We start from the raw sequence: 24,644 nt of genomic DNA, 5'->3' as shown, positions 1-24,644 counted from the left end.
TGCTCCAAAGCCAAAGCCCCTGCAGTAAAGCAGCAGTGAGAACTCTGCTGTCAGCTGAAGTTGGTGCCTGGCACACCCTCACACACTCTGTGGCACTGGAGAGGCAGGAGGAGGCAGCTGGTGGCCAAGGGAAGAGCTGGCACTGCCCAGCTGGGTGGCATCTCAGCCTGGCATTGCAGGGACAGCGGCTTCCTCAGCCATGCACAGCATCCTGCTGGGAGGGGATTATTAACTCAGCTGCTCCTTTTGTGGGCACCAAACCCCTCTGCAGGCACAGCTGGAGGGGGCAGAGCAGCAGGTGAGGAGCTGGAGGGGGGACATGGGGCTGGAGCCTCCTGAGCCTCTTCCCACCCCAGGAAAGGGGTTGCAGCTCCTGCTGCCCCCAAAGGGCTTCAGCTCAACACAGGCTGGAGACAAAGTGCAAAAAGAGCAACTGTTTCCTTAAAGGCTCATAAGGCAAGGTGAAATCTTGCCTTTCATCAAAACCTGCTTCCCTAATGGGACGTTGAGGGATCATGGAGTCAAACAGGAGAAAAGGAGACAGGAATGTTCTCACTCCAGAAATGCTTCCCAGGAAATGAGCGCTCACAGCTCCTGGTTAATTGTCAGAGGGGTCAGCTCCTCTCCTTGGGCTGAGGCTCAAAAACAGGGACACAAAGGTGCACAGTGAGCACCTGGGCTCTTGCTTTCCAGGGAATGCTTTTTGCTTCCTGAGCTGCTTGTCCTCCCCTCGCAGAGCACACACATCTGCTCAACCAGAACAGAAAGTTCTGGGATCTGTCGCCTACACGGTGCTATAAATCAGACTGAGCTGCTCTCCTGATGTAATGGCTTGGAGAGATCCCTTCTGACTTCCTGCACAGGAATTCTGGGGCAAACAAGGAGGAATCAGGGTGCCCTGAGCAGGGCAGCCCATGAGTGGCACTGAGCCTGTGCCAGGGCAGAACCTGGTGGCTCCTACTTGTGCTGCAATAATTCCCAGACACATTGTACATGTTCTGTTTATTGAGAACATGAGGGGAAATGCAGCCCTGGGGAGGAGTGCTCAGTTCCAAGACACTGGAATTCAGTGGGTCATTATGTATTTCAAGAAGACAAGATTTTTCAACCTCTTAAGCAATGAAAATTTAAAATATGTAATCAATTCTATGCCATTGTGGGAGATGTTTCTGGTCAGCTCAAGGTGTGGGCACAGGAATGACCAGTCTGGTTTGGGTATTTGCCTTTGCAAAATCACACAGATAAGTTGCAAAGGAAACATTTGTAATAGTGTTTTTCTGAGTAAATGCTTTCATCCTGAGCTTTATTAAAAGTGCTCATAATTAATACAAACTCCCCCAAATCCATGCAATGTCATCAAAATACCACATCAAATAAATATATTTGCTTATAGGAATTGTTAACTTGCCTTATCAGGGGAATAATTCCCTCCTGCTCTGCCTCTCTGAGCTGAATGGACTCAGCTCTTTGGAGCCATCCAAGTCACACCTTGCTGGGACAGAAGAGTCTGAGCCAAATAATCCTCTGACAGCACCGAGGGCTGGGGTGGGCTGAGCTGCCCTCCTGCTCCAGCAGGACACACTTCATCCTTGACAGAAAAGAGATTTTTTAAAGAAGAACATGTGAGATGTTAAAATCATCATGTTGGACCTTCACCTTGTTGGAAGTATCTTAATTTGTTGCCATTAACATATAATCAGAAACCAGACTGTGGCCTTGCCAAGCAGAACAGCAATTATATTGTATTTTATTACTGCTGCTTCTTGCTTTTCCTTATACCCTGCAGGAATATTCAGGTGCTGTTCAAACAATTTAAAGTTCTTAATAAAAGGTTCAATCTGCCAAAATCACTACCCAAAAGTTCAGCTGCAAAGACATTCTTTACACAAACCCATTTGCAGAAAGCCAAGGAACTGGATCAATACTGAAGTTATAAAAGAATGAATTTCCCCATTATTCTCATGTATTGGGTGTTTAATATCTGTTCCCTTTCAAGAACATGATATTCTTGAGATAATTCAAATTGGGACACTCTGTTTCTAGCACTACTTTTGCAGCACATAAATGTGGTGGTTACATATGGCTTTGCAATTCCACAATGATATCTCTTAAAATAAAAAATTCAGTTTTAGCAGCTGATGATGTAATTAAATGAAAAATGTTGCATCCAAGAATTTGAATTCTGTTTAGAATCTCTCATTCCCAGCTCTGCTGACTATTAAATCTGTTTGAAAAAGAAAACCTTTTTGGTATCAGGTCCAAATGAAACTCGTTCCTCTCCAAAAGCACCAGGATTAAACCCTTTCAAGCACTGACAGCCCAATATCCTTCAGAGGCATCAGAGGGCCCTCCCAGGAACTGCAGGGCTTTTTCCCTCAATTCTATGGCATATGTTGGATCAGAAATCACAGTTAAAAGAAATTTCATGCTCAAAATGGAAATCTTTTCTCACATGTAGCTCAGCCAAAAATTCCTGTGATGGCAGAATTAAATTTGGGGTTGTTCTCAAGTGGTAAGGAAGCCACAATATGGAACAATTACCTTTTTTTTATTCCTAACTACTAAGATTGTTACTTTCCTTGAACATTTATAATCATCTTCAAGACTCATCAGAAACTGTCAAGGAAGTCCATTGTCTCTGCCCAGAATTTCTTTTGAATTTTTTAGAGGAATTTGCATATGTGCTGATCTGGAAGAAATAATTAATCCTTTTTTAATGTAAAATTCAAAGAGTACAGCAGATGGGAAGTGCTATTCCCTCCCAAACACTTCCATGGAAGCAGCTCCTACCTCAGCTGAGGCTCCTTTTCCCAGACAGACAGACAGACAGGGGGCTCTACCTGAGGGTCAGACCAAGACAAAAATGAAATTCCACATAGGCCACACTGGAGAGAGAACAATTTTGGTGATTTCAGTGTCTGTCTTCTGCCAATATTTTTATTTTCTTGCAGTAAAAATATCCCAAGAGGAAAAGCTCTCCCTGCATGTGATTTGTTTTCTGTTGAGTCATCTGGTTGGTTTGTGAATCCCATGCAGAGGACCAGCTCCACAAAATGCAGGAAGAACTTCCCTCTGGACAGACTCCACCTGAGCTCCAGGGAAACAAATAAACCTGGAGCTGGTGACATCTCAAGGGCAAGTAAAAACACTGTTCAGGGGAGAATTATCTGATTTGGTTGGTGTTTATTGTCACTTATCTCCAGCAATCTGCTCTCTCCAACAGGAGATGCTGATTTGCAGAGAAGAAGACATTCTCCTGCTTGGAATGATGCCCAGCTGGAGGCACTAAGGACAAGAGGAACACCCTGAGCAGGTATTAATTAGCTCATGTAGTAGGTGACCAGTGCTGGAAAAGCAATACTTTGTCATACATGTTAACTAGTTAAGGATAAATTATTCCTTTCTTCCCTTCAAACTTCTCCTCCTCTGGGCTAGAACTGCCTTCCACTCAGAAGTGAATATTCCAGAGTCAAACCTGCTCTACGTGAAATTGCAGAATTAATTATTCCCAAATAACTTGTGTGGAGCAGCTCTGGGGTACAGCCCAGCTAATTGATTTCACACATTTGCTGCCAACTGAGAGGGTTTTACAATTGCACAAGAAATCTTCTCCTTTGAGGAACTGTTTGGAGAAACTTTTTCCCTGCTGGAATCCTGCCCTGGAGGAGCAGCTCCAGCAAACCTGATTGCAGCAGCCTGGGGCATGGGGGGAGAGGTTCATTTTGTACTGAAACACTGAGAGAACTGCAAAAGGACAAATTGAGGCTCAACCCTTCCACCTGCTCAAGGCTCAGCCCTTATTTTTAGGTTATTTCTGATGCAGTGACTTTGTCTTGCAAACTCTTCTATGAAGGACTTTGGCTGATTCTGAGGGAGAGATGAGCCAGTGATGTATCCAGGAGTTACTGCCCATAAACCTGAGTGTTTGTATCCTCCAAGTCTGCCTCAGTGATGTCTTTAAATCCACAATGGTGCTGCCCCTTGGCTTGTTCCCTCCCAGGGAGGGTGACAGAACCTTTTGTGTCCTCTGATCTCCAACAGCGCTGAAACAGGAGGAGCTGCACAATGTGAAACCAAATCTCCTGCTATTAATACAACCCCAGCCCCTGAGAGGAGCTCTGTTTATTTACCAAAGCTAGAAATGCCTCTCTCTGACCTTTCCAGAGCTTGGCTGAATTAGCTGGGAAGAGATTCCTCAGAACTGGGAGTTCTTTAAAAATATATGGTAAAACCCAGACAGACCCCCCCCAAAGAGAGCCCAGGCTGCAGCCCAGGCTGCATGGCATGGCCTGGCCTGGCCTGGCCTGGCATGGCATGGCATGGCATGGCATAGCACACAGCTCTGGGTGGGCACAGTGAGCCTCACTGGGGCACAGCCCATGAATCACAGAATCATAGAATCAACTGGGTTGGAAAAGACCTCCGAGATCATCAAGTCCAACCCTCGGTCCAACTCCAGTCCCTTTACCAGATCATGGCACTCAGTGCCACGGCCAATCTCAGGTTAAAAACCTCCAGGGAATCCACCCCCTCTCTGGGCAGGCCATTCCAGTGCCTGATTACTCTCTCTCATGTTCAGCTTCCACTGGTTTGCTGGAGCTCAGAGCTCAGAGCTCAGGCAGCTTTCAAAGGCACTCACTGTCCTGCTGCCACTCAGCCCATACAGCCATACATGGGCCCAGCCTCTGTCTCAGGCCCAACAGCTCTCCCTCTGCAGCCTGAGGAACCTGCCAGTGTGGATCTTCCTCTTTGCATAATTAGAAAGGGCTTCAAACTGTCAGGTACTGGTTTAAAAAAAAATCCAAGCCAGAGATTGTCTTGCTGTGGAATTCACCTCTGCCTGACCCGTGCTTTAAACCAGTGAAAATCACCACATTCACCAACCAGACATTTTGGAACTGTGTTTTTCACAGTTGGTTGTGTTTAGTGACCTCTCTGCCCTCTTAAAATAGTCTCTGCAAGAGTTCAATCTTGCATTAGCATTAGGGATTCAGCCTGGTTTAGCCTCAGAGGCTAAGGGGTGTTGGCTCAGCTGGTGCAGCCACAGCCTGGAGGTCTCCCTGGCCCCCTTTGGTGGTCCTTGCTGGACAGTCTCACAAGTTCTCTCCCCACATTTAACTTCTCTGCTCTTCAGGAGCACCTGCCCTGCCCCACAGTTGGTAAAACCAGTGTGGGTTGGCTCCTCAGCCATCGAGTTCTCCAGCTCACAATATTAACTCAACCTACCACTGATTTTAGTTCCTGCTCCAGGACTGGTATTTTGGTCCAAGCAGACTAATGATGAATTCCAGCAGCAGACCTGGGAGTAGGAATGGGAAGCCAGGGAAGGAACTGGCCCCACATGTCCTGATTCAAAAGCAGTAATCAGAATACCAAGGAAAACAACAGTTATGGCATCTCCTCCTCCAGCAGCCATGGCAGAATCAGCACAGTCCCAGCAAGACCCAGACTCAGAGAAGCTCTGAGCTTAATTAACTGACCCCCACCTTCTTCTCCCCTGGAAAACTTTCCAGTGCCTGTACCCACCCAGTGAGTGTGGAGACAGGGATGGAAAGCAGCACCAAGGTGGGAGGTGGGAGCACAACTCCTGCTTTTGGCAGAAACACCAGATATGGGGCAGCTTAAGGTGTTTGTTGAACTCTGGATGATGGCAAATTCTTGTTTTAATTATCATTTTACTGTCATTGTTTTCTAGGCTTGTGGTCTGACACTGGAAATCACCTGTAGAATTAAAAATAAAAGGCAAGAGTCCAAAATAATTGTTTTTTCTCTATAACCACTGGTCAAAATTACCTATAAACAAAATCTTCCAAACATTTTTCTCAACCATACAGCAGTTTAGAAGGCCAAAAAACTGTCTTTCATTACTCTAGAAATTACTTCACACTTTGGAAGGAACTGGTTTAGCAGTGATGCATCCCCTCATGCTCTGACCAACTTCACGCTTCATTTTTTATCCCAATCTAAGTAACAGGCTTTGGGGACCTTGTCTGTATTCCTTCCTACTCAAGTCTGTTCCCATCTGCCTGATCCCCTCAGTGACTTGGTAATACTTGTTTAGTGTCACCAGAGCTGCTGCTGCCTCCCAGTCAGGCTTCCCACACCAAACCTCCACCTGCCCTCCCTGCTCTGCATGTGCAGCTTCTGCATCTGCAAGTGCACAAATAAAGCCTTGTTTGTAGGCACTGAATTTACTATATGACCATTTTTATAATTTAGGTGCAGGCAGAGAACTCTGTGCAAAGCTCTGTCTCCATGGAAAGCTGTCAGAGAGCAGCTGATCCCAGGAATTAGGGGAAGTTTGGGAGGAACCTGAGGGCAGGGTGCCCCTCCCAGCCACCCAAGGCTGCTGATGGGACAGGTCAGACCAGAGTGAGAGCAGATTCCTGTGGGGCTCCACCAGCCAAATTCCTGTCTAGGAGAAGGTTGCTACAGCAACTCTGAGCCTCCTGAGATACAGGAATGATTGTAATGGCTGCTGAGATGGCTCCCACTGCTGTGAGACAGGCCAAGGAACCCCCTGCCTTTGGCACAGGCTGTTCCCCATTGCCACACTTCCCACCAGCCCCAAACACACCTCAGGCTCCCTGAACCTTCCCAGGAGCTGGTGGCTTCCTTACCCTTTCCAAAATGCAGTTCCTCACCTACATGTAATGCAAACATAGAAATAATACACCTAAACATCACACAACAATGACTTCAGCCCCAACACCGTTTTTTTCCCCTGAAGACTAAGAGAGAAAGCAAATCACATGGTAGAAGTTAATATTCTGCTGAGTGGACTGAAGGGGATACAGAAACCTGCCCAAAGCCAAAAGATGTGTTTTCCAGACTAGAGTTTGTGGCTTTCAAAAACCACATAGCTGGGAACAAACATCAACAAAGCAAAGCAGGACAGAACCCCTCCGAGGTTCTCTCAATGACTGGGAGCAGGTTTTTGGCTGCCCCAGCCTGTGCCTGCTCTCCCCTGGCAAGGGGCCCATTCACAGGTCGTTCAGGCCACTGCACTGTGTAATAAATACCAAACAGAGATGAGGCTTTAGACAGAACAGGAACACTTGTGAGTGAAACAGGCCCTGAATCCAGAGTGGGGTGGCCTGAGGACAATTGTGGCAGAGAAACAGCCAGTGGTGTATGCTGTAAGTGCAGAGAGTTTCTCCAAATTGCTCCCATTTCCCTTCTTTTCACTCTTCAACAACCCAGTTTGGTCTGGAAGGCAAAGCTGAAAGCAGGAGAATCAGTGAAGTAGGACCTGTGCTTACCTAATTGAGTGATCAAAGTGGGGTTGGATCAAGGATTGGACTTGATGATCTCAGAGGTCTCTTCCAACTCAACTGATTCTGTGATTCCACCTGGAACAAATGGATGATATTTGAAATTATTTCTTTGGAAACAGGAGTAACAACTTTTGAACAGATGCTCAGTTTAAACCTGTTGTGGCATTTTGGCCACAACAAAAAGGACCAAATTCCTCAAGGAATAAATTCAGAAAATTGATGCAGTTACCTCCTGGCTGAATTTGTCCCACCATGCCTGGAACACCCTTTGGGCTTGTTCTATATTGCACTAATCCAACCTCTGCAGTTGCTGAATGCTGAAATGTTTGGTTCCAACATGTGGTATTTCACACTTTCTGACATGAGCTTGGGGTCATTCACAAAGTATTCTTTTTTTCTTACCTTTTGCCAGGTCTGTAAGCTCTGACATTAGCACTGAAAAGCTTGAGAACAAACTCTGCTTTCAATATGACAAAATATCTTGCTCAGGTCAGAGAAAAAAGAAAATTAACTTCTCTCAGTTTAGTGTCTACTGTGAAATGATTCTCAGAGATCAAGAAAAGCATATAAGGTTTAAAACCAAACATTTGTTAACCAAGGATTTCCTGGATATTTCTGCTTTCTTATTTATCCGACGTCCTGGACCTTGTGAAATCACTGTTTAACTTTCAGTGTTATTTATGGAATCAAGCCTGGTGCTGTTTCCAGATCTCACAGAGAACTTTCAGGCTGCAGTTTCAGTACCAGGTGCACCGTCCTGGCTTGAATGAATCAACCCAAAAGCAACTGCTTAACCCTCTCCCACCCTGGGCTGAACCTTCACAGGTAGGAGCTTTTCCTACCTCGAAGCTCTCTCTTTAGAGTCAGGTTTCTGGGTCCTAAAAACTCCTCTTCTGTTATCATTTAGAATTTGGGAGGTGAATACTAATTTGGGGGCATTTCTGTTGTGCACAGAGTGTTTTGAAATATTACTCCCTTACTTAGAGATATAAAATGCCTCAGCACGGAAATAGATTGCAGGAAATGCACAATTTTCATGAGGTTTTGCAAGCTGCCACTATTGATCAAAAGCCTTCAATCCACAACAGAAAGAGGCAGAGAAAGAGGAATGATGGAGCTGTGTTAAATCAGTATCAACCTCTGTGTTAAATCAGCATCACCCTCTGTGTTAAATCACCATTAACCCCCGTGCTGTCGCTGTGACTGCTCTGACCAGGAGAATCAGCTCCCAGTGGAGCCTCCTCAGCTCCTGGCCCTGGATCTGCAGGCTGAGCACTGTGTGCCATCACTCACAGCTGCAAAAACCAAGTGCACAGGCATTTTGGAATGTTAGCAACTCAAAAATCAGTGTTTTACACTCTTTTGCAGGATAGAAATGCCCTGGTTGTGGCTGCTGCCCGAGCCAGGCTGGGAGTGGCTGCACAGCAAGGACTCAGTGAGGAGAAAGGGATGCAGGGAAGCAACAGTAAGGAAATAACTTAAAACTCCATTTCCTTCCAGCCTGGTTGACACCTGCAGGTTTGTGTCACATCACAGAAGACACCCCAGCACCAGGTGAACCTCCTCAGGGGCCTCCTGGGATGCACAAACCTCACAGTCTGATGGAATATCATTGTTTTCCAATTTATTTTTTTTAAGACCTGGGGAAATGCATCCCAAAATCTTTATTTAAAAGTGTTAAGGCTGCACTGAAATTAGAGAATTTCAGGCTGAGAAGAAGGCAGGAATCATGTAGAGATTCCTTTAGGGCATTTACATGGGAAGGCAACCTTTATTCTGGCATTTTCCAACTTCAGAGTACTTGCAAATTATGCACATTTTGGCAAAGATTTTGTATCTGTAAGATGTATATATTATATATAGAACTGAATTAATCCCTGATACATTTTTGCCTCATAAATAGTTTCCTGTTTCCATGCTGGAATCTACAGCATTACCATATTCACATGCCAATTGCTGGGTTTATTCTGGATGATCCAAAGGCTGAGTCTGGATCAGCCTCTCCAAATTTCAGTCTTATCTGTCATTTTTTCTAAGTCACCCAGATAAATTATCTCAATGTCCCGAGGTGAAGTGATTCTCTTGTCCAGGGACTCTGGAGAGCTCCAATTATTTTTCCTTCATCTGACACACAATTATGAGCTCAAGTGCTATGACTGATGAACAGGTTTTTATTTCTTTTCCAGTGATATGATTTTTTAAAAATCTGCAATTTTGTACCAAGAATTGCTAAATGAAAGAAGTAGTTTTTAAAACACTGTGTTAGTAAGAGTGGTAAAATTATTTTGGTGTGCAACAAGTCACATAAAGACCAAACAGTTAATCTGAAAATAATCTTCCTGTAGAAGTAGAAAAGTGGGAGAAAGGCTGGAGAAGGAGACACACTAATTCATCTTCTTGCAGATCATACAAGAACATGACATATTAATTTGCACTTGAACAGATTATTTTGCTCTCCAGAAGAAAGAAAAAAAAAGTTCCCTATAAATTTTTTCTGATAAATTAAATAAATTAGTTAACAAATTATAAAAGAAAAAAAAGGAACATATTTAACTTTTATGGCATTTAAATTTTCAATCATACACATGGCTCGTTTTCCTTCATGTCCCCTTTCTGTGCCAGAAATGTTCTGCAAAAGAATGAAAGTGCTTTTTGTGGCTCCCTTTAGGTGGCAGTTGCACAAACACTTTGGTCCCATGTAATTCAGTGGGAACTGAGGCCTCTTTTTGAGGGCACAGTGCCCTCAATATTCCACCTGCCCATTCCACAGCCTTCCCCCCTCTCCCTGCCCAGGGGAATAAAAGGGCAGGCCCATTGGAGCATCCCCTGACACCCTCAGAGCTCTGGTGTGCCCACTGCAAACCCACTCCCAACGTGCCAAGGGCACAGACCATGCCCAGCCCAGGAAATCCTCCCTGCTCCCAGCCAGAGGTTAATGGAAGAAAACTGTCTCCATTTGCTGTTTGTGACTCAAATATCACTTCCTTATGACAATATGCATTACCTAATCTGCAAAGGTCAATGAATTGCTCTTTAGCTCCTTCCAAATGCCTGTGCAATGAACTTTGTCGGTTTTGAGCCACATTTCTCAGCAAAGAACTGGTGGTGCAGGTTTGGGGCTCAGGATGGCTCTGCCCCTGCCCTGCAGTCCCTGCACTCCCCGTGCAGCTCCAGAGACTCCCCTGCAGAGTTCACTCTCCATTTGCACAACCAAAGCAATAAGGAGTTCAGTTCTGATTTTTTTAAAGCTTCTTGCAATATAAATGATTACCCCAAGTATTGAATGTGAAACAGAAACAGAGATGTAAGAAAACTGAGATTTATCCCCACCTGCAGTGTGACTGTGGCTAAGGGCAGTTTGGAGGAGCAACTCACTCTGCATTAGAGCACTTTAAAAAAGAGGTGGAAACTTCGCAGGCCAACAACAGCTTGTCAGAAGCGCAGAAATGCCCAGGGAATGAAGGGGCACAGTCCAGCCCTGGGAGCCTCCCCTGTCCACCCACTGGTGCTCCCCTGGAACCAGGAGTGTTCTGTGGACCCCCAGAGCCTCCAGGGCTGGGGAGGAATCCTGACCCAGTGGGGATGGTTTGAATAGCCCCAGAAATTCCCCGGCAGAGCCAGGACAGTGGGTGTAACCCAGCAGGTAGTGGAATGCACAAGCACAGCACAGAGACAGGGCTGGGAAGTGAGGCTGCTGGCAAGGAGCAGCTGAAGGCTGATTGAACACAACAGATTGGGCTCTCAGGCTGGACAGACAGGCAGCAGCTATTTAAATGGAGCAGTAACAGTTTTGCTCTTAATTATTTCCAAACCTTCCAGCTAATGCAAACTCAATATGACACGTATTTTGGCCTCAATTAATTACTTGCTGTTTCTGTGTGACTCCAGTTGAAAGAAAACCTGGTGGTTTGTTGGGAATTTCTGCCTCTAAAATCACCCTCTGAAGGGTTTGGCTTCTCCCTGCAAACAGCTGTTGTGGAAGTAACTGAATCTCTGCCTCCCAAAAACCTTCACTTTCTCCATTTCAAGTGGAATTTCTCTCTGAAGTGACACTGCCCTGCAAGACAACAAATGGTCCCCACTGTGCCCATGGCAGGTGGGAGCCCCTGAAACCCCAGAGCTAAATGGGGAAACTTGAGGCCTTCAGAAAAGGAGATTCCTCTCTTGGCTCTCTTGCATCTCACTTTTTGGTCTGGAAGGATTTGGCATTGTGACATTTCTATGTCTGGGAGAGCTTTTTCTAGAATTTTCTAGAAGTGTATTAGTAGGAAGTTTTGTTTCAGATACTTGCAGAGTTTGTCATATGAAAGCCACAACAGCTGGTTTACACCTCGAAGAATAAACTATTACTAATAAAAATGTCAGAGCTCTCCCAAACATCTCTGAAATAAGAGAATGTCCTTCCAAAACATGTTTCAACACTCTGCTTTAATGCAGCTACTTCCAAAAGAGCTTTGTTTCCGCATCTGTGTCTTCTGTACCTTGTCCTGGATACTCACTCTGTAAAATCCCTGGGATCTCTCATCAATACTAATCCAATCTGGATCCACACACACTTGTGACAGATGGGACAGAATGTACTCTATGACATTTATTCAGCTTGTGAGGGGACAGACATATAAAGATTATGGCAGCATAAAGGAAAAGAGGTTCATGCAGACAACACATGATCCAGCACAAAGAACTGCTGGCTGGCACAAAGCCAACCCATCCAAAAACCTGACACATATTTTTACTGTCACAGTGAATTTATAGCCTGAGATTTTTATATTCTTTTCATAAAAAAACCCCTCTTCAATGTCTCAGGAAAGGAAGAATGTCCTCTCCTCAAATTGAACTGAGAATTAATTTAACTGAGCCTTTCCTAATCAGAATAATTGAATTGATTCTTCTTTGAGCCAAAATAGCAAAAAAATAAACTACTGGTACTGCTTTGGTGTACCATGGCCTTCAGGCCTCTTGTTTGGATGATTCAGAAGGAAACACAATGTACAGAAATAGCAACAAACCCCAACCCTGTAAGTGTCAGCCAGGACCAAACAAAAGGATTAACTGGAAAGTTTCGATTTCCAACAGTGACCAAGTTTTTCAAGCAGAAATTGTTGATGTATAAAGCATTAAGGGGTTTAATCCAAGAAGTTGCCCATCACATTTGGTGACAGCTGAGATGAGCTGCACAGATCCCCTGTACATGAACAGACATCCCTCTCCCACCAGGAAGCAACACAAGTTGTTCATGGCTCCAGCACATCACATGCAGCATAAAATGGCTTTAAAAAGCTCAATTCCAGTATTTTGAGGCCTTAATAGATGTCCCAGTGTAGAAGCAACTTGTCTGTCACTGTACAAGGATATTGAGTGCTCCAAGTTTCCTTAGGGAAACTTTCCTTGGGGATGAGCATCCCCAGGCTCTGAAGGAATATCTGCTGCATTCCCACAGCTCAGTGACTGGACATTTTTTAAAAAGTGGTGCTTGCTTTTAAAGGTCAGTTTAGTCAGGGAGATGTCCCAGCCTTGCAGAGCAGGAGGGAGCTCTGCACAGCAAATCTGAACCAGCAAATCCACTTCTCCCTTCCTACAGTTGTCATAAACAGGTGCCACTTGGATCCAGGCCAGAAACAACCCAGGTCTGTACCATTCTCAAGGAGATTTTCATTCATCTTTCCTCTTAGCTGTGACACTTGAATTGAGAAAACTCTTGTATCTGCAAGGTAATCAAGTTCCCATTTGGGAATGGAACATGAACTCAACACGCTGCCCCGAGGCTCAGGCCTGGAGGAACTGCAGCTGTGCAGAGATGGGATCTGCAGAGACAGGGCTGGGAGATGGTTTAACCAGCAGGCACTGAACCCCACTCAGCCCCTGGGCAGAAAATTAACTTTATCCCAGCCCAAACCAGGGAAGGGAACATGGTGGCATTGCTAAGTGTGGGAAGAGATGGGAACTGTTGGACTGGAGAGGCAGAGGTGGTGTAAAATGGAGCAGCAGTGCCTCTCCCTCCCTTTGCTCAGGCACAAAGAGCTGCAGAGTTGGTGCAGCTCAGGGGAAGGCAGAACCCACCTGAGCAGCTGAGACACAGCAGAGCAGCCACAGTGCCCTGTCAGTGCTGCAGGATTCCTGCTGCCACCCCTCAGTGTTCCTGGAGTTCGTGGTGCTCCTCCTCCCCTCCTGCCTGGCCATGGGACACACAGCTCAGCCCTAATTCTGCAGCAAGTCTCGACAAGGAGGAACCAGTGCCCACATTCCTGGCACAGCAGAGCACACCAAGCAGGAACTGTCTGAGCAGGAACTGTCCACAAGAGACAGAGTAAGTTTTCCAGTTAGGAATTCTGGATGAAAGCTGTGGACTGCAGATGGGCAGTTTGCAGGGTACCTTCTATCTCAGCCACAGATGTGAAATGGGTTCTTGAATTTGCAAGGCAGGACAATGTCTGAAAAAGCTTTTGCTTTCTGTTTGCACACACTGGAAAATCAAATCTGTTTTCTCCCCAGTGGAGTGAGTTTTAATCCAAGACAACATTACACAACTGTGTCCAAAAAGCACAATTGGTACTGTATGTTTTTCACATTTCCCATGCTGTAAACAAGAAAATTAGATTATTTAATTTTCCATTTTATTTAATCTTTCTCTCATACCTCATATTTACCTCTTTGTCTGCCTATCACTATATTGTCATTGAATTTTCTTATCAAATGTCATTATTTTATTATAAAAATAGGACCCACATGGGCCAGTGTTAGAACTAATTTTTTTTATTCTAATCCACTGTTCATTAGCAAAACAGTCAGAATCTTCACCCACTATGCACCTGGATTTTAAACATTGCTTTGCCCAGTTCAAAGATCCTGTTTTATGTCTCCTGCTGCCTTTTTCTTACAGCACAAAAGTGTTCTGAAATGTCCCAACTGAATTTCAACTGAACATCAGAAATAGGCAAGGATATACATGCTACATGCAGAATGTGTGTCTGGGGAAATCACAGAAGATCCAGTTTCCACTAGTTGGTTATACATAAATTATTTAGGCAGCAAGCCTGTTGATTAGCTGGAGGCAAAGATATCTATTTTAGGTGTGCTTATGGTCAGGATTAACTCATGAAACCTGGGTGGCATTGCCCATGAAACAGCTCAAATCCTCTCAGCAGCCTCAGCCAAAAATTACTGAATTATTGAGTCTACTTTTTTATCCCTTTTTATCCCTTTTTTATCCCTTTTTAATTTTTCTATATGATTTCTTTATCTTTCCTTAACAAATAGGACAGGATTTTTGAAAATCATGTGATGAATGTCTTACAAAACTACACCAGAAACTATTTAGGGTGAGAGGAGAAGAAAGAGGACTGGGAGCCAGGAGACCATTTCTATTTCTGGTTCTGCCATAGACTGTGTGACTGTGACTTTGAACCTCTCCTGCTCGTGGGAAATGGGGATGACAATCCTGTTCTCTCAGGGATGGGCTATAATATCATTATCATTTTCATTAAGGTTTATGAAATGCTTGAGATCACTGCAAATGCAAATAATTAATCAAGTAACAGTAACCACAGTATCAGCACCACTATTATTATTATTATTATTATTATTATTATTATTATTATTATTATTATTATTATCATCATCGTCATCAATAATAATAATGTTTGTTAATGTTAGTAATATTAAATTATAAGCTTTGTTCTCAGAGAAAGCCCAACCTGCACAGAGCAGGAAAATCACTGTAGCTCATTTCTACAACAAGAATTCACAGTTCCAACCTGGGAGTGCAAAAGAATTCTTTAAGTTCTCCATCTGAGCAATTGTAGGTGGTACAAATGATTATCTTTTCAATAATTCTTTGTGACTTGGGAGCAGAAGCTTTAAGAGCTTCACAGTATTTTTAAAATATGACTCAGGGGAGGTTTTCTTTTTCTAACAGAACTGTGGGGAAAAAAAAACCCACCCAGGAGTTAAACAATCTTTTAGAAACCCAAAACCTTGAAATAGAACAAGAATTGTAGGTCAGGATAATTTGAGTTCATATGCAACACCATTGACATATAATAAATCTATACATAAGAAGCAGAGAAAACCAGATCTCTCATATTGGAAGCCTTGAGCTCTGAGAGATAAACCATAAGAATTTTTGTTCTGTGAGTGACCAAAAACTACCACAGGTAATTTGGGAGGTTAAAGTCCCTTTGAAAGTCTCTCATATCTGTGAAATACCTACATAGGTTGTATTGAGTGGTAGAAATGAGGTGAGGAAGTGGAAACACAGGAGATCAATACATTTAATAACTGAAGAAAAACCTGCTCAGGTTTGGTTAGAGCCACATTAATGGAGAGTGAAGGGAGTCCTGCAGCTTCTCCTTCCCTCCTCAGCAGCCCAGGGTAAGAGGCATTTGTGAAGGCCTTAGGAATGGGACAGACACACTGTGATGGTACCCATTAATCTTTCCCCAAAAACAATTACATTTTAGAAACAAAACTCCTGTGGATTGTGGGACTCACAGATTTCTGAGGGTCCAGACTGGCAGAATTTAACTGGTGAACCAAACAGAGCATTTGGTTTCAGTCCCTCTCTTTGTCTTATTTCATGAGAGAGAAAAAAATCATCTGAAAGCAATTTTGTATTAAATAGCCAATAAAAGAGCTTGTTTGATGGTACACAAGAACTTCCTCAGTGTCTGAGAACTGAAGCGTGTTACTTCACTATGTTATTAATACCTACTCATGAATTTGGAGGAAATCCTGCACAAGGAACACAGAAACTTCAGCTTGTGTCACATCCCAGAGTGTCACATGTCTAAGGAAAGTGCCACTCGTGTAGTCCCAAACAATGGCTGCAATGGAGTCATCTCCATGACTAAGAACAGCTTTTCAGTCTCTCAGTATTGCTGCTCATCTACATGGAATGCACCTGCTTGTCTTCCCTTCAGTCTTGGAAAGTCACAGGATGTGGCTTTTCCCTGTGATTCAGCAAATCTGTGGAATGACAGACACCTGGAACTGTTCGTGGTACTGTACTACAGCACTGGGAAAAGGGAAATATTGGTGTATAAACATCTTGATCACAGGCTCTGAGAGGGTCAAGAGATTAAAAAATGAAAGAAAAAGCTTTAAAAATGAGTAATTCAGATGAGGAGTCTTACTGTACAAAGCCCGAGTAAATAAAAGGTGAAAAGATAAAAAACTGGCATTACTGAGCTACCTCCTGGGTGTCATTGCTGGTCTCAGACAAATATAAATATCAATATGCAGAGACTGGTGCAAATACATCAGAAATGCAGCTGTTTGTGTACTGTCCTTGGACATCCTTTCCTTCATCCATCCTGTCACAGACGGGACCTGCAGAGCAGCGTGTGAGAGCACAATCCACTGCTTTGCTTTCAGGGTGCAACTGGTGCTGTCCACAGAAATATCTATGAAGCAGGAAAGGAATTTGAATTTATAGTCTCCCTAGAGAGGGATACAATGGTACCATAAATCAGAGCAATTACTGCCCTCCCCTGTAGCTGGGAGTTTCCAGGACTTGCCATGAGCAACACAAACTTGGGCATGAGCAATACAGTGTCAAACACATCCTGGAGAGAGTGAAAGGTGAACTCTCAGTGCCACTTTACTATTTCTAACAAACTCCAGAAACACAACCAGAAACCATCACAAGTGATTAACTGAAGTTCTAACACTGTAAGGAACTGTGTTGGGTGTTCCTGTGTCCAGTGTCAAACTGGTCCTGCTCTCCTGAGGGAAGGCTCCCAAACTGAAGCCACTTCTTTGCTCAGGAAGGGGTTTCACGTGTCCTGGAGCAAAATAATTCACCTCTCATGGCACATGTTCCAACCACACAGTGTGAGCACTGCTATGATACTACAATTAACCACCAACTCATTACAGATGTAAAATATAGAGCAATTAACACCTTGCAAACAACAAAGTGCCATTTTATAAATGTTGAGCTTGGCCACACAGCCCCCTACAAGCTCAGTGGTGCCCCCAGCCCCTTCCTCAGAGAGCAAAGCTCAGACCCAGAAGCCCACAAGGAATATTTACACAATCAAAAAATGGCAGCAGGGTGCCAAATTAATCAGAATTAGACCTTAATTAGATGGAAAATTCAGGTCAGGATGAGGTAAGAATTCAATTCTCACAGGCACCAAGCAGTGCTTTATTGCTAAAGTTGTTGTGCATTTCTAAGATAACAGTCAAGATAATTCCTTTTCCAGAGGAACATTTTGGCTCTCAAATATGAATAAATTATTTTTTTAGATATACATGGTGGATCTTGGTTCTGACATAACATGTCTCTCTCCCATACTCCTGGCTCTCCTACTGACACCAGCATGGGATTGACAGAAGGATCTTTTCCAAGCAGGGAAATGGAGATTATTGTGGCAAATACTCTAATGGAGTCTTCAGAGACAAACCAAATGACTATAAATAAGATAAAGAAATGAATAAATGTACCAACCCAAACTGTGGTCTCTTACAGCCAATGTCACTGAGATTAGAATCTGTCTTGCTGTCTCTTTTCCACTTCCAAGGCATTGAGGAGCTGCTTTGTGCAGAACAGGGATCCAGTTCCAGAAACCTCCCAGCAGCAACACCCTCCTTTGTGTTCACAGTCTCTCAGTCTCACTGGAAGCCAAATTCCACCTGCTGCTGAGACAGGAACACACATTGCCAAGGAATGAAAATTATTCAGAAAAAACTCAGATTAGCTTAATTATCAACCTTCAAACTCATGTTTTATCACTGATTTCTCTGCTGGGTCTGTGTACTTGTCTCGTGTCAGTATTTTTTGTATTTTGCTGTTTAAGCCATAAGCTTCTTAAAGGGGGAGAGAGGAAAAAAAATCCCTTGACATAATACCATGAAATCAAAGAGCAAGCTGACTGGAAAAAACAGTTACTATATTTAAACTGCATTATCCTATGACAGAACTGCAGATTAAAAACCTTTCCACTTTGATACAGCACTTTTGCAGCATTTTAATGTGCCTTAGTAGATTTCAACTGGCTGAAACATTTTAATAACTGTAATTTCAGGGGAATAAAATAGTACTGTGGGAGGAAGAAACAATGCCCCCATTTGTCACTCCTGAAGATTGGATCTGAAATGAGCTGGGGAGACAACAGCAATGACTTTGGTGGTCTCAACCTCAGCCCCATCAGGCAATTAAGCCAGGCTGCAAAAATCATGACATAATTTGGCACAATTAAGCAGAATGTGGTCACTTTGTCTGTGTCCACAGAAAGGGATCCAGGCCTGAAATAACAAGGCTGTTGCAGGTCAGCATTTGAGTGCATTGGCTCAACAACTGGCATTTTGTGTGGTGTCCTTCTGTGCTGTGTTTAGCTCCACTCAGAACTATTAATCTTGTTTGAAAATTGAGCTACAAAAACGTGTGTTTTTTGTGTACAGCAAGAGACAATTCACATTATGAGCAGTAACTGCTGTGAATCTGCTTTGCAGCAACAGGGATGACTTAATGTTATTGCAATTTGAAGGAAAGGATCCTGCAGTCCTCTCTCAGGCCAAATTCCCATTTACTTCAATTAGTAAGCATTACAGGAACTGTTTTAATGCTGCTGCCTGATGTGTTGGCTGCTTCTTCTTAATATATTACAGTGAAAAAAAGATGGTAGGCCAAAAGTATGAATACATCCCTCCATTATGTGAATGGAATTTCATCAGGGCCAAAGCTGCCCCATTTTGTGGTGTTGCTTTCTGAGGGGTTCCACTCCAAAAACAAACTGCAACTTCACAGCAGCAAAAATGAATCGATTTCCTGCCTTAGGAATGGAGAAGGTGAAGCTCTGTGCACCTGCTATGAATCACCTGGAGCTTCCATGGCACAGCTGAGGAGCTGCCACTCTGATTTGGGTCAAGATAACCACAAGACAAATGTCATCAGAAGCTTTATGAGTCCTTGCAGAGCGATGGGAAACAACACTGATTTCAACTCACAATTCTAAATTTGTAGGATATCAAGTGATGCCAAATTTAGCAGGTGCTGCTTCTGCTGCAGTGTCTACATGGGTATTTGTGGCTCCTTCTGCACTGCTCTGTCTAGACCAAGCACTGTATCTGCAAAAGCTCTTCCAAAGTGAAGCTGTCAGGAGGTTTGGAAGGTGCCACCTGCACAGAAACCCTCACTGGGCAGCAGCACTGGCCTTGCACACCTGGGGAAGGACAGGGAGACAACTGTGGGGAAATGCAGAGGTTATTCTGCTCTGGAGGAGCAAGACCTGTAGGACAGCCCTTAATTCAGTCATTCTTCTCTCAAAACTCCCTGAACCATAACAGACCCCATGACAGAAATAAACACAGGCAGAGGACTGTGCCTCCAGGTTCTTTCCAGATTTTATGTTGGGTATATGCTCAAGATGGAAAAAAAAGGGGAAGAATCAAGTCATCTAATCTTACTGCATGAGAGAGAAACCATGGGAGTGGAGGTGACAAACTGTGGCTGAACTAGTGAATCCCAGGGAATGCCAAGAGTCCTCCAGGATTCACTAGAATGCAAGCTCTGTTTGCCTTCCTAGCAGCATTTCCTCCTGCTAACAAGTTAGACTGAAAGAACACCATATCTACTTTATCATGCACTCTGCCAGGCTCTAATTGCACATGGCTCTGGGATGCTTAAAATAATTTTCCATGAGCTTTGTGGCACAAGGATGACATACAAAGTGTATCACAGGGAGAAAAAATATGAAAGATGATCTGGGTTTCTTTCTAATATCGTTTTGTTTTGAAAATTGCTACTGATGCTTAACTGTAATACTTAAAAATAGTAAGAAAATGAAAGGCAGGACTTTCAAGTCCTTTACAGGTGCTCCTGTATATGAAGGCTTGTAAATATGTTTGTGTGTAAAAACACTGCTGTGGTAAATATATTTTTACAAAAAACTTGTACATAATGGGGTTTATTAATGTGGCAGAAGAAACTACTCATATATAGATACACTGTGCTGACAGTCATTGAAATATGTTAATTCAAGTAGCTGCTGTTATTCTGTATGTGATCATGGGGAAATTATAGGTTTTTTTAATCTGCATTTGTACAGCTTTGTGTATCTAGAATAACAGAAACACAGATGTGGGTTAGGTAGGCCTGGGCCAGGCACTTATCAGCAGTTTTGCTGGTACTGAGTACATGTTTTTAAAGATAACTTGCTTACATTTCAGATGCATGTGCACCTGTGAGTCTGGTTTCATTTTTGGGATGGTGGGATCACATGTTCATACAGTATCTAGAAAATTATTAAAACTGGTTAAGAAACATACAGTAAACTCTATAAACTCTATAAACTCTATACAACTGCCATGTTGGCATTTCTTACCTCCCTAACAGGGTATGTCTATTGAGGTGCAGTGTGAGGTTGTGGTCTGAAAAGGGACATAACTGTACTGAGGCAACATTTGGCCATGTTGATTAATCCTGCTGATAAGCAAGATAAAATTAATATGGGCATGGCATGGAATAAGTAATTGCCTTACCTGAACTAGGTCATCAGATCTAAGTCATGAATTTCCATTCACAGCTGCCCTGTGAAGTGTAGGCTGTCAAGTTCTCCTCACCTGGACCTGGGCCAGCTATAGAGGACTCTTTTAGGGCAATTGTACTTCTGTTGAGAAGGATACAGGGCCACATATCTGTTAGAACACCACAATTTCACATGGGGTGTCCCCCTCCATCCTCCTTCTGCTATCACAGAGCTAAGACTGAGATATTTCATTGCAGATCAGAAATGGTTTCTTACAGCGTGGTGCAGTGGGTGGTTTATAAGTGATGGAAATGCAGATTGTATGTAGGATCTGCATTTATGTAAGCCAGCACACATGTAGGGATCAGCTTTTCTATTTGCACACACATATAGATATAAGGACCTCTCTTGGCACCAAGTTTCAAAGGTCTTTCCACTGCGTGCCCAATTTCTCGCTGTGCTGTGCGTGTGTTGCAGGTGCATCAATGTCAGTGGGGCCGATTTCCCTCTGCTTTGTGTTCGGTGTGAATGAATCACCGGTGGGGCCGCTGGACAGGCGGATCGCTGCGCTGTGTCAGCACCGAGCCCTGAGGACAGACAGTCGCGACCTGACCCTGCTGAGGTCACAGCCCGCACCTCGTCCCTCCTCCGCTATCGCGGCCGCGCCGCTGAGCGCGATGTCCTGTCCCTGTCCCTGTCCCCGTCCCCGTCCCCGTCCCCGTCCCCGTCCCCGTCCCCGTCCCCGTGTGTGCTGCGGAGGGGACACCGCGGGGGCAGCGCAGGGCACGGCCCTGCCAGGGAACACGCAGCGACACGGTCCTGCGCACCCGCCAGGGGGGAGGCTCCTGTCGCGACAGAGCTTCCTGAAGCCCCCCCGAATCACCGAATCGTCAGGGCTGGAAGGGACCTCTGGAGATCATCCAGTCCAGCCCCTGCCAAGGCAGGGTCACCTGGAGCGGGTGACACAGGAACGTGTCCAGGTGGGCTTGGGATGTCTCCAGAGAGGGAGGACCCACGACCTCCCTGGGCACCTGTGCTCACACACACTGACTGGATGATGCTCCTGTCATGACAGTTAGTGGCCGACACCACTCTCACACTCTGGATGATGCTCCTGTCACGACAGAGCTAGTGGCCCACACCACTCTCACACTTTGGATGATGCTCCTGTCACGAGAGTGTGCCAGCCCTACACTCTCCCTTTGACTGGATGGTGCTCCTGTCCCGACCGAGGTGGGGGCAACCCCCCACACACCCTTTGAACGATGTCCCTGTCACGACTGAGGTGGGCTCATACCCATACATACATGAAGCTCATACCACGACAGAGGTGAGAGCAGTCCCCTCAGGACGGCTGGCACTCCTGTCAAGACACACGCCGCTGCAGCCCAGCGCCACCACGCTGCGCCCAGACACCTATCGCGACAGCAGCCCCCTCAGGCAGCCCCTCACGCGCGGGTCGAGGCCGGGACAAGAGGGCGGTTCGCGCGGGGGCAGCGGGGGTGGGGGCAGAGCGGCCGCGGGGTCCCCTCAGCGCACCGGGCCGGGCGGAGAGACCCTCCGGGCCGGGCCAGACCCACCGGGGCGGGCCAGACCCACTGGACCGGGCCAGATCCGCCAGGCCGGGCTGCGAGACCCACCGGGCCAGGTGAGACCCCACCGGGCCTGGCGGCGAAAGCTCCCCGGGCCGGGCCGTTCCCGCCGACGCCGCCATGGCCATCGCCTGAGAGGCGGGCGGTGCCGCGCCCCGGGCCCGCCCCGCGCCCGCCGCCGCCAATGAGCGGTGTCCACATGCCGCGGCGGCGAGCGCGGCCCGGGCGGCCCCGAGTTACATTAGAGCGGCGCCGCCGCTGCGCGCCCGGAGCCAGCGGAGGCAGCGGCGGGCGCGGGGCATCCCTGAGCGTGACGGTTGAGGCGAGCGGCGGCCTGGGCCGGCCCGGGGGGAGCATCGGGCCGCTGGGGAAGGGCGCGGGGTGATTCCCACCCCTCTCCGCGGGCTGCGCCTTGTTGGCCGCGCCGCTCTCGCCCTCCCGGTGCCGCGGCGAGCGCAGAGGCCGCCCGGCCCCACCTGGACGCGGCCCGTGCCCCGAGGCCGCAGCGGGCCCGCGGCTCCCCCCGGCCACAGCGCCTGGTCCCCTCCTCGGAGGCGTGTGGGGTGGGAGGGGGTCGGGGCTTTTTTTCTTCCTTTTTTTTTTCCCTCCCCGTCGGCTTTCCATTTTTTCTCTGATTTTTTATTTTTTGTTTTTTAATTTTTGCCCTGCCCGGCTGTGAAGAGCGAGGCGTGCTCGGGTCGGGGTCTATGGTGGGAGCAGGGAGGTGGTGAGGGCTGAGCAGGGGTCTCGCCGCGCCCGCTGAGGAGGAGGAGGAGGAGGAGGAGCGGGAGGAAGAAGAGGCGAGGCACGGCACCATTTGCTGCTCCCTGCCCCAGCCATGGAGAACGCGCACACAAAGACTGTGGAGGAAGTTTTGGCTTATTTCGGCGTCAACGAGAGCACCGGGCTCAGCCTCGAACAAGTCAAGAAGCTGAAGGAGAAATGGGGCTCCAACGGTAGGTGATGGGATGGGGGGGATGCACCGCCGTCCCCGCGGGACTCTCGGCTCTCCCCATCCCCATCCTCCCCATCCTCCTCACCCTCCCGGGCCCGCAGCGAGGCCTGGCGCTGTGCTCTCCGCCGCATCTCCTCCAGGCCCGGAGCAGGAGCGAGCAGGGAGAGAAGATGGCTGACTGAACTCCACCTCGTGGGTTCTCTCAATCCCTGGGCTGGGGATGAACCCTCCGAGCCTTCCCCCTTGCGCTGGGACACCTCCTGCCATGCTGAGCTGACGCCCCTTGGGGTTCAGTGGTTTATCTTTTTTCCCCAGTCCGTCTTGACCTTCATTTTTTCTCGCTTTTGAGCGCCTTTTTGCCCCTTATCGTATAGTCTTCTCTCTTTTCGGGACATAGTATTCAGCCCATAAGGCCTTTCCTTTTTTTTAAAATCCTTGCTGCTTTGCCGTCCCAGCCTCTCCTGGACTCCCATGCCGTTGTGTAAAAATGAAAATCTATGAGAAGATTACACGGTGGAGGTGGTTTTTTAGCTGTAACGCTGCTTTGCTGCCTCTTGGATTACTAAGTCTAGTTGGGGGGGAATAAAGGAGAGAGCAGAAATAAGGAAATACCCTTAAAATGGAGGAAAGAATTTGAAGTATTTTGAACCGAGATTGTTGGTTTGTTTTTTCTTGTTTTTTTTTTAAGAGAATGTGGAGGAAAAGCTTTGTCAGAAGGCGTTTGAAAAGCAGTTTGAGCCTTTGACCCTTTGCGTGCAGCAGCAGCACGAGTCCCACAGCTGGCTGGAGTGATGACTTGGCTGAATTATAACCCTTGGCACATTCGTGTCTTCAAATGCAAAACTCTCGGGCCCATTCACGTACTGTGATGAAAAGAGCCGCCTTAGTGGGGCTTTCAGTAGGTCTGTCAGATCCGACCCAGTGTGTGTAATTCAGGAACAATACCTGTGGGTGCCTTACAATGCTCTAACGTGTTTCTCCAATGGTTTCTTTCCCTTGACATGTTTCCTGGAAAAACCTTACACGGACAGAGCTACCAGCTGAGGAAGGTGAGCATGTTTGTGAAATATTCTAATTCTTGTTGATAATTCATCTTTTTTAAGTGCATGACTAAATGGCTTTGTTATGTATTACAGGAAAAACCTTACTCGAGCTTGTGATTGAGCAATTTGAAGACTTACTAGTTAGAATTTTGTTGCTGGCTGCTTGCATATCTTTTGTAAGTATGATTTTTTTTTAATTTCATAGGCTTCTGTGTCTTAGAATGACATGCCCCAGTGTATACAAACTGTACATTCTGAAACTGTCCTTTCTCATCAGGTAGGATTATAAGATGCAGAGTAAATTGCTG

General features: G+C 45.9%; 1 protein-coding gene and 1 long non-coding RNA gene across 4 annotated transcripts in view; one reads left to right on the top strand and one right to left on the bottom strand.

The window, feature by feature from the left end:
- Window positions 1-1,437: 1,437 nt before the first annotated feature.
- LOC139680092 (uncharacterized) lies at window positions 1,438-22,465 on the bottom strand. 2 transcript variants are annotated; one of them, XR_011699305.1, is made up of 5 exons: window positions 22,387-22,465; window positions 17,728-17,915; window positions 7,263-7,352; window positions 2,791-2,840; window positions 1,438-1,588 (listed from the first exon to the last, which is right to left on the bottom strand). It is a non-coding gene; the product is annotated as an uncharacterized lncRNA (long non-coding RNA). The 2 variants fall into 2 exon arrangements; XR_011699304.1 differs by having other exon boundaries at window positions 17,728-17,918; window positions 22,387-22,438.
- A 119-nt stretch (window positions 22,466-22,584) lies between these two features.
- ATP2A2 (ATPase sarcoplasmic/endoplasmic reticulum Ca2+ transporting 2) overlaps window positions 22,585-24,644 on the top strand; it is a 46,625-nt gene continuing 44,565 nt past the window's right edge. For both annotated transcript variants that reach the window (XR_011699286.1, XM_071572199.1), the window contains exons 1-3: window positions 22,585-23,294; window positions 24,325-24,342; window positions 24,430-24,512. Coding sequence is in view for 1 of the 2 variants with exons in the window: in XM_071572199.1 (XP_071428300.1) it covers window positions 23,177-23,294; window positions 24,325-24,342; window positions 24,430-24,512 (219 nt within the window). In the remaining variant the exon portion in view is untranslated. The remainder of the gene's footprint in view (window positions 23,295-24,324; window positions 24,343-24,429; window positions 24,513-24,644) is intronic.

Source organism: Pithys albifrons, chromosome 17, assembly GCF_047495875.1.
Source record: "Pithys albifrons albifrons isolate INPA30051 chromosome 17, PitAlb_v1, whole genome shotgun sequence".
Taxonomy (NCBI): Eukaryota; Metazoa; Chordata; class Aves; order Passeriformes; family Thamnophilidae; genus Pithys; species Pithys albifrons.
The sequence above is the reverse complement of the archived record's forward strand: the minus strand, read 5'-3'. Positions and strand labels throughout refer to the sequence as shown.